Below are 12,242 nucleotides of genomic sequence, written 5' to 3'. Positions count from 1 at the left end.
AAGTTTGTGGCAGCACAGGTGGCTCAGCTGCACAGGGGAGGGGGGAGGGGGAGGGGGGGCAGGAAGAGTGGAAGTGCAAAAGTATTGGGGGTTCCACAGTTAGGGGAGCAAACAGGCATTTCTGCAGCCGTAGATGTGACTCCAGGATGATATGTTGCCTCCCTGGTGTCAGGATCAATGATGTCACAGAGCAGCTGCAGGACATTCTTTTGGGGGAGGATGAGCAGCCAGAGGTCATGGTCCACATTGGGGCCAATGACATAGGTAGGAAAAGGGATGAGGTCCTGTAAGCAGATTTTAGGGAATTAGAAGGGGAATGAAAAAGCAGGACCTCAAGAGCAGTAATCTCAGGATTACTCCCAGTGAGCATAAGAATAGGAAGGTTGAGCAGTTCAACACACAGCCGGAGAAATGGGGTAGGACGAAGGGCTTTAGATTTTTGAGGCACTGGGACCAATTCTGGGGCAGATAGACCTGTACGAGAAGGGTTACACCTTAACAGGACTAGGACCAGTGCTCTCGCAGGGAGATTTGCTAGTGCTGTTGGGGAGGGTTTAAAATAGATGGGCAGGGGGACGGGAGCCTGAGGTGAAATTCAGAGTGCAGAGCAGAAAAACTGGCAGTGGGAAATAAAGAGGTATCAACTGATAAGGAGGATACATCAGAGAGTAATATCAAGGTAAATAGAATACTTGGAGAGTTTTACAGAATTAGAGTAGGCATAGTAAGTCATTAGATGGGGTCAGATTAAGGGGGAAAGTAAAAAAGCCTAAATCAATGCTAACGTGCATGTTTGTGGATGCAGAGTGTGGTTAATAAGATTGGTGAACTGCAGGCACAGGTTGACAAATGAAATTATGATGTCATTGTTATAAAAAAGAGGCCTGGCTCAAAGGAGGACAGGACTGAGCATCAAATTTTCCTGGGTACAAGGTGTTTAGGTGAGACAGGAAAGGAAGAAAGGTGGATGGGGGGGTGGGCGGGGGGGTTAAGAGTGGCAATATTGATTGAAGATGGCATTACAGAGCTGGAAAGAGAGGATGTTCTAGAGGGGTCAACGATGGAATCTCTCTGGCTAGAGGCAAGGAGTGAAAAAGGTGCACTAACATTGACGGTATAGTATATGGACCACCAGTACTTGGGCCTGTATTTATTGGAGTTTAGAAGAATGAGAGGTGACCTTATTGAAACATAAAAGATTCTTAGGGGGCTTGACAGGGTAGATGCGGAGAGGTTGTTTCCCCTTGTGGGAGAGTCTAGGATCATAGAGAGGGCATAATCTCAGAGTAAGGGATCGCCCATTTAAAACAGAGATGAGGAGAATTTCTTCTCTCAGAGGGTAGTCAATCTGTGGAATTCTTTACCACAGAGGGCTGTAGAGGCTGAGCTGTTAAGTATATTCAAGGCTAATATAGACAGATTTTTAATCAGTAAGGGAATCAAGGATTATGGAAAAGGCAGGAATGTGGGGGTTGAGGATTATCAGGTCAGCCATGATCTCTCTGAATGGCAGAGCAGATTCAATGGACTGAATGGAGTACTTCTGCTCCTTATGGTCACCAACTAGTGGAAGGGATGTGGAGGCGATGGCGTAGTGGTATTGTCACTGGACTATCAAGACCCAGGGTAATGCTCTGGGGACCTGGGTTAGAAGCCCACCACAGCAGAATTTAAATTAAAAATAAATCTGGAATAATGATGACCATGAAACCATTGTCGACTGTTGTAAAGATCCATCTGGTTCACTAATGTCCTTTAGGGAAGGAAATCTGTCGTCCTTACGTGGTCTGGCCTACATGTGACTCCAGACCACAGCAATCTGGTTGATTCTTAAATGCCCTCTGAAATGGCCTACCAAGCCACTCAGTTGTATCAAACCGCTACAAAGTCACCAAAAAAAAAGGAATGAAACCAGACAGACCACCCGATATCGACCTAGGCACCAGAAACAACAACAGCAAACTCAGCCCTATCGACCCTGCAAAGTCTTGCTTACTAACAGCGGGGGTCTAGTGCTAAAATTGGGAGAGCTGTCTCTCAGACTAGTGAATCAACGGCCTGACATAGTCATCCTCACAGAACCATACCGTACAGATAATGTCCCAGACACCTCCATCACCCTCCCTGAGTATGACCTGTCCCACCAGCAGGACAGACCCAGCAGAGGTGGTGGCACAGTGGTATACTGTAGGGAGAAGTTGCCCTGGGAGTCCTCAACATCAACTCCAGACTCCATGCAGTCTCATGGCCATCAGGTCAAACATGGGCAAAGAAATCTCCTGCTACCGCCCCACCCTCAGCTGATGAATCAGTGTTCCTCCATGTTGAACACCACTTGGAGGAAGCACTGAGGGTGACAAGGGCACAGAATGTACTCTGGGTGGGGAACTTCAATGACCATCAACAAGAGTGGCTTGGTAGCACCACAATTGACCGAGCCCTAAAGGGCATAGCTGCTAGACTGGGTCTGCGGCAAGAGGGGAAAACATATTTGACCTCTTCCTCACTAACCTGCCTACCGCAGATGCATCTGTCCATGACTATAATCGGTAGGAGTGACCACCGCAGTTGTTGTGGAGGCGGAGCCCCAAATTCACATTGAGGGTACCCTCCAACGTATTGTGTGGCACTATGACCGTGCTAAATGGGATAGATTTCAAACAAATATAGCAACTCAAGGGTGGGCATCCATGAGGCGCTGTGGGCCATCAGCAGCAGCAGCAGAATTGTAACTCTTTTGTTACAAAACAATTAAACTAAATTAACAAACCAAAAGACAAATTAAAAGGCCGCCCCCTTAAAGGGAAACTGCAAAAACAAAAGACAAAATTTAAAAGAAACTGACAAGACACTAAATCAAAACAGGATTTAAGGGGTCAATAAAAAACCCCCATCCCCACAGTGCCCACCAAGCACAGAGAGCTTCAACAATGCCGGCATACACCGCTTGCTCCCTCTCCAGGGACACCCGTCCGTGAACATTGCCTTGGAAGAGGGCAGACAGTTGGGCCGGACAACCCGCCCAATCGCCCGCTGCCCGGCCCTGTTGCAGAATTGTACTCTGACACAATCTGAAACCTCATGGCCCGGCATATCTTCCACTCTACCATTACCATCAAACGACGGGGTCAACCCTGGTTCAATAAAGAGTGCAGGAGGACATGCCACAAGCAGCACCAAACATACCTAAAAATGAGGTGTCAAATTGGCAAAGCAATAACACAGGACTACTTGCATGCCAAACAGCACAAGCAGCAAGTGACAGACAGAGCTAAGCGATCCCACAACCAACGGATCCGATCTAAGCTCTGCAGTCCTGCCACATCTTGTCATGAGTGGTGGAGGACAGTTCAACAACTCACCAGAGGAGGAGGCTCTACAAATAATACCATCCTCAATGATGGAGGAGCCCAGCACATCAGTGCAAGATAAGGCTGAAGCATTTGCTACAATCTTCAGCCAGGGGTGCCAAGTGGATGATCCATCTCAGCCTCCTCAGGAAATCCTCAGCATCACAGATGCCAATCTTCAGCCAATTCGATTCACCCCACGTGAGATCAAGAAATGGCTGAAGGCACTGGATACTGCAAAGGCTATGGGCCCTGACAACATCCTAACAATTGTACTGAATTGTACTCCAGAACTTGCCATGTGCCCTAGCCAAGCTTATAAAGCACAGCAACAACGCTGGCATCTGCCCGGCTATGTGGAAAATCGTCCAGGCATGTCCTGTACATAAAATGAAGGACAAGTCCAGCCCAGCCAATTACCACCCCATCCGTCTACTCTCCATCATAAGTAAAGGAAGGGGTCATCAACAGTGCTATCAAGCGGCACGTGCTCAGCAATAACCTGCTCACTGAAGCCCAGTTTGGGTTCTGCCAGGGCCATTCAACTCCTGATCTCATTACAGCCTTGGTTCAAAGATGGATCAAAGACCTGAGCTCCCAAGGGGAGGTGAGAGTGACTGCCCTTGATGTCAAGGCCGCATTTCATCAAGTGCAGCATCAAGGAGCCTTAGCAAAACTGGAGTCAATGGGGGAAAACTCTCCACTGGTTGAAGTCATACAAAGAAAGCTGGTTGTAGCTTCTGGAAGTCAGTCACCTCAGTTCCAGGACATCACTGCAGGAGTTCCTCAGGGTAGTGTCCTCTGCATAACCACCTTCAGCTGCTTTATCAATGACCTTCCTTCCATCATAAGGCCAGAAGTGGGGCTGTTTGCTCATGATTGCATGGTGTTCAGCACCATTCGCGAATCCTCAGATACTGAAGCATTGCATGTCTAAATGCCACAAACCTGGACAACATCCAGATTTGGACTGACAAGTGGCAAGTAACATTCATGCCACATAAATTCCAGGCAATGACCGTCTTCAACAAGACAAAATCTAATCATCATCCCTTGACGTTCAATGGCATTACCATCACTGAATCCCCCACTATTAACATCCTGGGAGTTACCGTTGACCAGAAACTGAACCGGACTAGCCATATAAATACTGTGCTACAAAAGCATGTCAGAGGCTAGGAATCCTGCAGCGGGTAACTCACCTCCAGACTACCCAAAGCCTGTCCACCATCTATAAGGCACAAGTCAAGAGTGTGATGGAATACTCCCCACTTGCCTGGATGAGTGCAGCTCCCACAACACTCAAGAAGCTTGACACCGTCCAGGACAAAGCAGCCCGCTCGATTGGCACCACATCAACAAACATTCACTCCCTCCACCACCGACACACAGCTGCAGCAGTGTGTACCATCTACAAGGTGCACTGCAGGAATTCACCAAGGCTCCTTAGACAGCACCTTCCAAACCCATGGCCACTACCATCTAGATGGACAAGGGCAGCAGATAGATGGGAACACCACCACCTGGAAGTTCTTCTCCAAGTCACTCACCATCACAACTTGGAAATATATCGCCGTTCCTTCACTGTCGCTGGTTTAAAATCCCGAAATTCCCTTCCTGACAGCACTGTACTGTACCTACACCACATGGGCTGCAGCGGTTTAAGAGCTGATAGGCAATAAATGCTGGCCCAGCCAGCAAAGCCCACATCCCATGAATGAATTTTTTTTAAAAAAGAAACAAAGTAAGAAACTATAGGGGTGTGCATGAATTAGAGAGCTCTTTCAGAGAGCCAGTGCAGACTCAATGGGCTAAATGGTCTCCTTCTGCACTGTAAAGATTCTGTGATTTTGTGAAGTGAGACACCTTGGAATGCATGTCCACAAGCCCCTGAACGTGGCAGGACAGGTGGATAAGGTGGTAAAGAAGGCATGTGGAATGCTTCCATTATTAGATGGGGCATAGAGTACAAGAGCCATATAATGCTGGAACTATATAAAACGCTGGTTAGGCCACAACTCTAAGTTTGTGTACCCTTCAGGTCACCACATTACAGGAAGGGCATAATTGCTGTGGAGAGTATAGAGGATATTTACAAGAATGTTGCCAGAGCTGGATAATTGCAGCTATAAGGAAAGATTATATAGGCTAAGATTGTTTTCCTTAGAACAGAGGAGGCTGAGGGGTAACCTAATTGAGGGGTACAAAATTACGAGGGGCCTAGACACGGTTGATAGGAAAGACCAGTTTCTCCTAGCTGATGGGTCAATTACCCGAGAGCATAGGTTTAAGGTGACTGATAGGAGGATTAAAGGGTACATGAGGAAAATCTTTTCACCCAGAGGGTGGTGGCAGGTGTCTGAAATGCACTGGCTAAATTTGTGGTTGAGGCTGAAATGCTCAACTCATTTAAAAGTTACCTAGATCTGCATCTGAAGTGCTGTAACCTGCAAGGCTGCAGACCAGGTGCTAGAAGGTGGGATTAAAAATAAGTGGTTAGATTCTTTTTTCTCTTTTTTGGCCTGAGCAGGCATAATGGGCTCTTTCTACGCCGTAACTTTCCTATGGTTTTATGCCCCAGGTAGGTGACTTTACCCCCGCCAAGCTCACTCTTTGCCAGATTGATCACCAGATTCGCCCCTTGAAGCTCATCGAATAGGGCATCGAAGTGTTGCAGATGTTCTCCCCAGGTATTATAAATCAAATGATAATCAATCTATATCACGCACTTGTGTAATCCGGCAATTACCTGATTGGTTAGCCGTTGAAACATAGCAGGAGCATTCCTCATCCCAAAAGGCAAAACATTGCATCAATACAGGTGGTCTGGAGTTACAGAGAGATTTCTTTTGCCTGATCGATTAACGGAGCTTGCCAATTCCCTCTAAGGAAGTCAATCTTGCTAACAAAGCTCAAATGTCCCATTCTATCGATGCAATCCTCCAGTCGAGGAATTGGGTACAAGTCAGCATTTGTTATAGCTTTAATCTTTCAACAATTGATACGGAACCTAAGGGACCCATCAGGTTTCAGCACCAAGACAATTGAGAAATCCAGCTGCTCTGACTGGGTTCAATGGTGTCGTTAACCAGTACAGATTTAGCTTCTTCACTTGCTTGAGCCAATATTTCAGGGCTCGATGATAAGGATTTTGCTTCATGAGGATAGCATTTCTCACATCCACATCATGTTTAGCTAAAGACTTCCGCCCTGGTTTATCACAACATATCAACTTATGCTTGGTGAGCAGTTCAGCGATGTCACTTTTAGACTTCTCTGGAAGATCATGTAACATTGTCTAAATTTTCTAACACCACTGTAGCGGCCAATTTTGCAAATGCAGTTTCAGCCAGAGAACCTTCTTGCTTTGCTTCATTGTGTAAACCCTCCAGTGTGTCTACATTCTCTTTTATTTTCATAACCAAAAGTACAGTTGCTGGTGGACTAGCTTCCCGGACATGGTAAGCTTTTAGCACATTATGACATATATATTGGCGTTTCCTTCTATCTGGGATACTAATAACATAATTAACTGCATTGAGCTTTCTTTTAACATAAGGACCACTAAATTTAGCTTTCAGTGGCTCATCCAGCAAAGGTATTAAAACCAACACTTTATCCCCAGATTGAAAATATCAAGCTTCTTATCCACGTGGTCTTTCAACATTCAAAGGGAAATCTTAAGATGCTCCTGAGCTGTAGTGCAAGCTTTTGTCATCCTCTCTCTGAAGTTGAACACAATCAAAAAACACAATTTCTTCTTTCTGGACCGTGATTCTCTCTGATTAATTTAAGTGCTTCATGCCCATAGACTAACCCAAAAGGACTAAATCCCATCGCTTCGTTAGGTGAGTCTCTGATGGGGAGTAATAAAAATGAAACTTTTATTCCAATGTTCAGGATATTCTAGACAATAAGCCCTGATCATGATTTTTAGGGTTTAATGGAATCTCTCCAAAGCCCCTTGGGACTGGGGTGATAGGCAGATGAACTAATCTGTTACACACCCAGGCCTCCTTGAATATGCGCAACAAAGTTTGATCCTTGATCTGCTTGAAACTCTTTGGGCAACCCAAACCTGGTAAAGAAACCAATCAACCCATCAATTATTACCTTTTCAGTGGTTTTGCTTAAAGGGATTACCTTTGGGAATCTGCTGGGTAAATCCACAATAGCTAAAAGATATTGTTGCCTGGTTTTAGTCTTGTGTTGGGGTCCCACACAATCCACCAGAACCCTACTAAATGGTTCATCAAAAGCAGGTACTGGGTTCAATCGACAGCTGGGGCTTCCCAACTACCTGACAGGTGCGACAAGTCTTATCATATTCCACAAATCTCCATGCAGTCCTGGCCAATAAAAGGCAATTCTTAAAATTTCCCTATGATAACCAGGAGGGACCCCAATTTTATGGTCTACTGCCTGTCCTCATCTGCAGGTCTCCGAGAAGGTCTCCATTTCCTCAATCAAATAGCCATCTTTTAGATAGCAACAGCGAGGGGCTCTGTCGGATTCTTCCTCAGGGTATGCTGGTTGACACAGCCCCCCAAACCAGGGTCCGCTTGTTGGGCCTCCACCAATGATTTTCAGCTAAATAATTTTGTCTCATTGTGGTCTGGGTTTTTATTCTCCTTCACAAAACCAAAAGGCGGCCTATCAAGTCACACACAAAGATTGTCCTTCTCCTCAACGAATTCCCCTTCCCTGTCAAGCCTTATGAGCATAGGCTCTAGTTACCACTCAAGCAGGGAACAGCTCAGGATATTCTTCCTGCAAAATCTCCGTTTCTCGCACCTCAACCGGTTTTCTCAAAACTCTTGGGGATGGTGAGATTTTCAAACCAGCCAAATCATTACCCAATAAAAAGTCTACCCCTTCCATAAGTAACTTCAGAACAATTCACACTTACAGTTCCGTTTACTAAGTCACTTCATAAATTGACTTTGCGCAAAGGAACGGTTTGTAAGTTCCATGAATATCCCCTATTAATACCTTCTCCTTTATCAAATTATCTGGAACACAAATTGCATCATCAGCCACCATCAATGGCTGATTTGCCCCAGTATCTCTCAAAATATTATTGTGTTTACTTGTTTTGTTGGAGGAGGAAGGGAACACTTCTCCCTTCGAGACAAAACCTTCAGTAGCTTGACACCCGTTAGCCATAATCAAGGAAGAATCATCTTGATTGTTCTTCGTCATATCCCCCTTTCTAGTAAGTTTTGAGGGAACTTGTTTCACTTGTACCACTGTTACGGTTTTTCCACACATTTCATTTGTTGATACGGCCTTTTCTGAGGGTTCCTTAAGCGTTCCTACTACTGCCACCAGTTTATCTTTCAGCTTCCAACAATGGGCTTTGAGATGCCCTGTCTTAGGCAATAATAGCATACCCAGTTTATTTTCACCCTTTTTATTCTCTATCATTTTTCTTGACTGTTGTCTCTCTTTTTTTAATTAATTCGCGAGATATGGGTATCACTGGCTAGACCAGCATTTATTGCCCATCCCTTCTCCATAAAGTTAGACCCTTTTCTGTTCCTCCAGTTTCCGTGAGTTGACAAGTAGATATCTACTGCCCCCCAGGTGCTTGTGATATATCATACCCATCTGCCAGAACTGCTGCTTCTTGTACCTTAGAAGCCATACAGTCTGGCAGGTGTGACCAAATAGCTACCGGGATGCTACTTTGAAATTTTTCCACTATCACTTGCCCTCTCACATTCTTAAAACTTTGTTCTAACTTCAGTGATTGAAACCATCAGTCCCACAGCATTTCTTTTCCCCTAGCAAATTCTACAAATGTCACAGTTGATCTTTTCTTTAAAGTCCAAAATTTCAACTGGTATGCTTCAGGGACAAGCTCATAAGCATTAAGTACTGCAGCTTTAACCATCTCATAATCTGTTCTTCTGAAAGGCTAGAATACACATCCATAGCCTTCCCAACGAACACACTTTGCAAAATGAGTGTTCATATGTCCTTTGGACATTTTAGTTGGTTAGACACCTTTTCAAGACAAAATCTCTTTCAACCCCATCTTCAGTGAATTTAGGCAACAGACGAAGATTCTTTGTTATATCAAAACTCAGGATAGGACTTAATTCCTCATCCAAACTACTAGACTCTCCTTCACTCCGTATCCTAAGCTTTTCTCTAGCCAGTTCATACTATTTAATTTCTTCCTCTCCTTGAAATTCAAGTTTTCGCATTTTCATTTCTTTTGCTCTCTTTCTCCTTTTTTCCCCAACTTGAGCTTTTTCATTTCCATTTCTTTTTCCATCTCAAATTGCTTCATTTCTTTTCCCTTTTCAAGTTCAAGCTGCTTCATCTCTAACAGCAATTCAGTTGAATTAGATGGAATTCAATTTGGATTCACGATTGCTTCTAGCCTTGGTTAATTGTTGCAGGTTACAAAGGGATAAATCTTCCCTCTCCAGAAAAGTCTTAGCAATTGACAAAGCCATTCTACTTTTCAATCAGTATAGCAAAATTCACACAGAAATCTCATAAACCTTAACCACAGCAAGTATCAGCACTTGTATTTCTCTGTGGATCAAAGATCCCGCAAGAGCCCCCAATTTATGTTATAATCCTTGGCCAGACCCAAGAGTGTGAAGGGGCTGGGGTGGGGAAGAGACCCAGTTAGGGAACCAATAAAGTTTTGTTTAAAGAGGATAATGGTTGAGATTCAAGACACCTGCTTTTGGAATAAAGCCACAAAATTCCACAGGTTTTGAAGACATTGGCCAAAACAAAAATTGACCATACATGTTCAGGAAGGTAAAACAATTTACAATATGTACCTTATTCTCTAAGACTAAGTATGAGGTATCTGTGGTGTGTTTGGCCACGAACTATGGTCAAACACACATTACAGAATTCAGATGCAATCAAGACAGAGTCCATGGATTTCTCAAGAACCCACCCAGACATCTGTAAACGCCAAATCAAACAAACAATCTCATTGAAATTCTGTCTCACGAAGGATTCCCAGCTTCACCATCAAATATCTCTCCTTGGAATTCTTTCCAAATGTCACTCCCACTCAGATGGTGTTAACAATGGCCCACCTCACAGGGTTTCAATCTCACCTTCCCAAATTCCTTCTTCATGGATTCCCGAGTACAATCAACACCAACTCACAAGCACACATGCAGATCTATGGCTGTGCCAACCAGAACACCACTGCTCCAAAGGGGTAACTTTGCCCCAATGGCCCTCTTCACTTAAAGTCTGCTCCCCGCAGCTCTTTCTTTAACTTAACTGGGACCTGTTTCTGTCCCTTTTGTTTCTGTGGCACTTGTGGGCTGATAGACTCCCCAAAACTGCCTGCCTCCAGGAGAGTTGTTCACTGACCCTTGAACTAATCTGTGGACTTATCAAAACACTCCCAGAGGGTCCAATGCTTGTTAGTAGGCAGAAACCAATTTAACAGGCATTGGAACATCTGTACCTTAAATGTTTCTTTTTCCACAGACTCCTAATTTAACAACCAGATCAATTAATTTCATGACACTGTTCACTTCTGGAACCAGGATTTAAATCAGCCCATCGAATGGATGAGATTCCTGCCTGCAGGAGCACTGGGTGGAATTGGTATCAACAGTCTCAATCCAGTGCCCAGATGATCCAAAACACACACCTACTGAATGGAGATCATGTACTAAGAACCCCAAAGCTGTTTGTGTAGGAGACACCACACTGTTGCAGAAGGAGCTGTGGTACTATTAAAAACTAAAGAAAGCTTCATTTTTCATCCAAAATGGTGTAGTCAATCACAAGTCTTGGCACACAAAGTGGAAAGTGTTCCAATCTAACAACTCTGACATCCCTTAATAAAGTACGGTATTGGGGAAAACATTTATATTAAAAATGCAAAAAAGGGCACCTTAGCAGATGAATAATTCAGCCATTTGCTCTGTGAAATTAGGTTAAAGATCATATATTTACCATCGAGAACTTCTTCTGGCAAATCAGACACATCAGAATCAATGTTTGTCAGGTTATAAAGGTCAAAAAGCAGATAGTTTGCCAATTCTCTACACCCCTCATTATATCTGCTATCAATACCTGTAAAAAGAAAAAACGTCAATTAGAAACCACGCAAAGAAAACTTATCAATGTTTAACATGCAATTGGTACTCCAAACCATTTAATGTAATAAGGGTAATGCAGTATTAGAATCACTGCTTTGTTTAATATGTGTTGTTGATCTGGAATTGGGTATTGAAGGCATAATTTCAAATTTCGCAAATGACAGAGCTTGGATCCGTAGTAAACAGTGAGAATAGTAGCAGACTTCAGGTCAGTGACAAACTGATGAAATGGGCAAATACATGGCAGATGAAATTTCATGCAGAGAAATGTGAAAAGATGCATTCTGAAAGATGAACGAGGAGATGCAATGTAAACCAAGGGGGAGAAACTCGGCAGAAACAGACTGGTGAGATCACATTTACAAATCTCTGAAGGTGGAAGTTGATAAGGCCCTTAAAACAACAAAATATACCGGAAACACTCAAAGGATTAGGCAGCATGTGTGGAGAAAGAATCAGAATTTCAGGTCATTGACCTATCTTTAGAGTCCCTGATTAGGAGAATTTCCTGTCAGGGTTACTGCTGAAACATGAAAAGCTTTGCCAGAGAGGATGACTGAAACAGAGACCACAGCATCCTGCAAGGAAAAACAAAAGTAAAATCTGAAGCAGAGAAAGATACAGAACTGAGGAAAGATAAGGAGTGAAGTTAAATCTCGGATTGCTCCAGCACAGACACAATGGGCCAAATGGCCTATAATATAAACTCTTGCAATTCTAATCTGAATTTCCAGAGGGAAAAAAGCAAGTTCTATTATGTTGGCATGGGACAAAGCGATGTTACGCAGACATT

At 43.9% G+C, this 12,242-nt stretch overlaps 1 protein-coding gene across 2 annotated transcripts in view; it reads right to left on the bottom strand.

Annotated features, from left to right (window-relative positions):
* The window catches only part of dnaaf9 (dynein axonemal assembly factor 9), a 253,896-nt gene that overhangs the window by 212,934 nt on the left and 28,720 nt on the right, over positions 1-12,242 (bottom strand). For both annotated transcript variants that reach the window (XM_078554544.1, XM_078554554.1), the window contains one exon: positions 11,304-11,423. In XM_078554544.1, coding sequence (XP_078410670.1) covers positions 11,304-11,423 — 120 coding nt within the window. The remainder of the gene's footprint in view (positions 1-11,303; positions 11,424-12,242) is intronic.

This window comes from Cetorhinus maximus, chromosome 1 (genome assembly GCF_964194155.1).
Source record: "Cetorhinus maximus chromosome 1, sCetMax3.hap1.1, whole genome shotgun sequence".
Taxonomy (NCBI): domain Eukaryota; kingdom Metazoa; phylum Chordata; class Chondrichthyes; order Lamniformes; family Cetorhinidae; genus Cetorhinus; species Cetorhinus maximus.
Note: the sequence above shows the minus strand (reverse complement) of the source record. Positions and strands in the feature narration are given on the sequence as shown.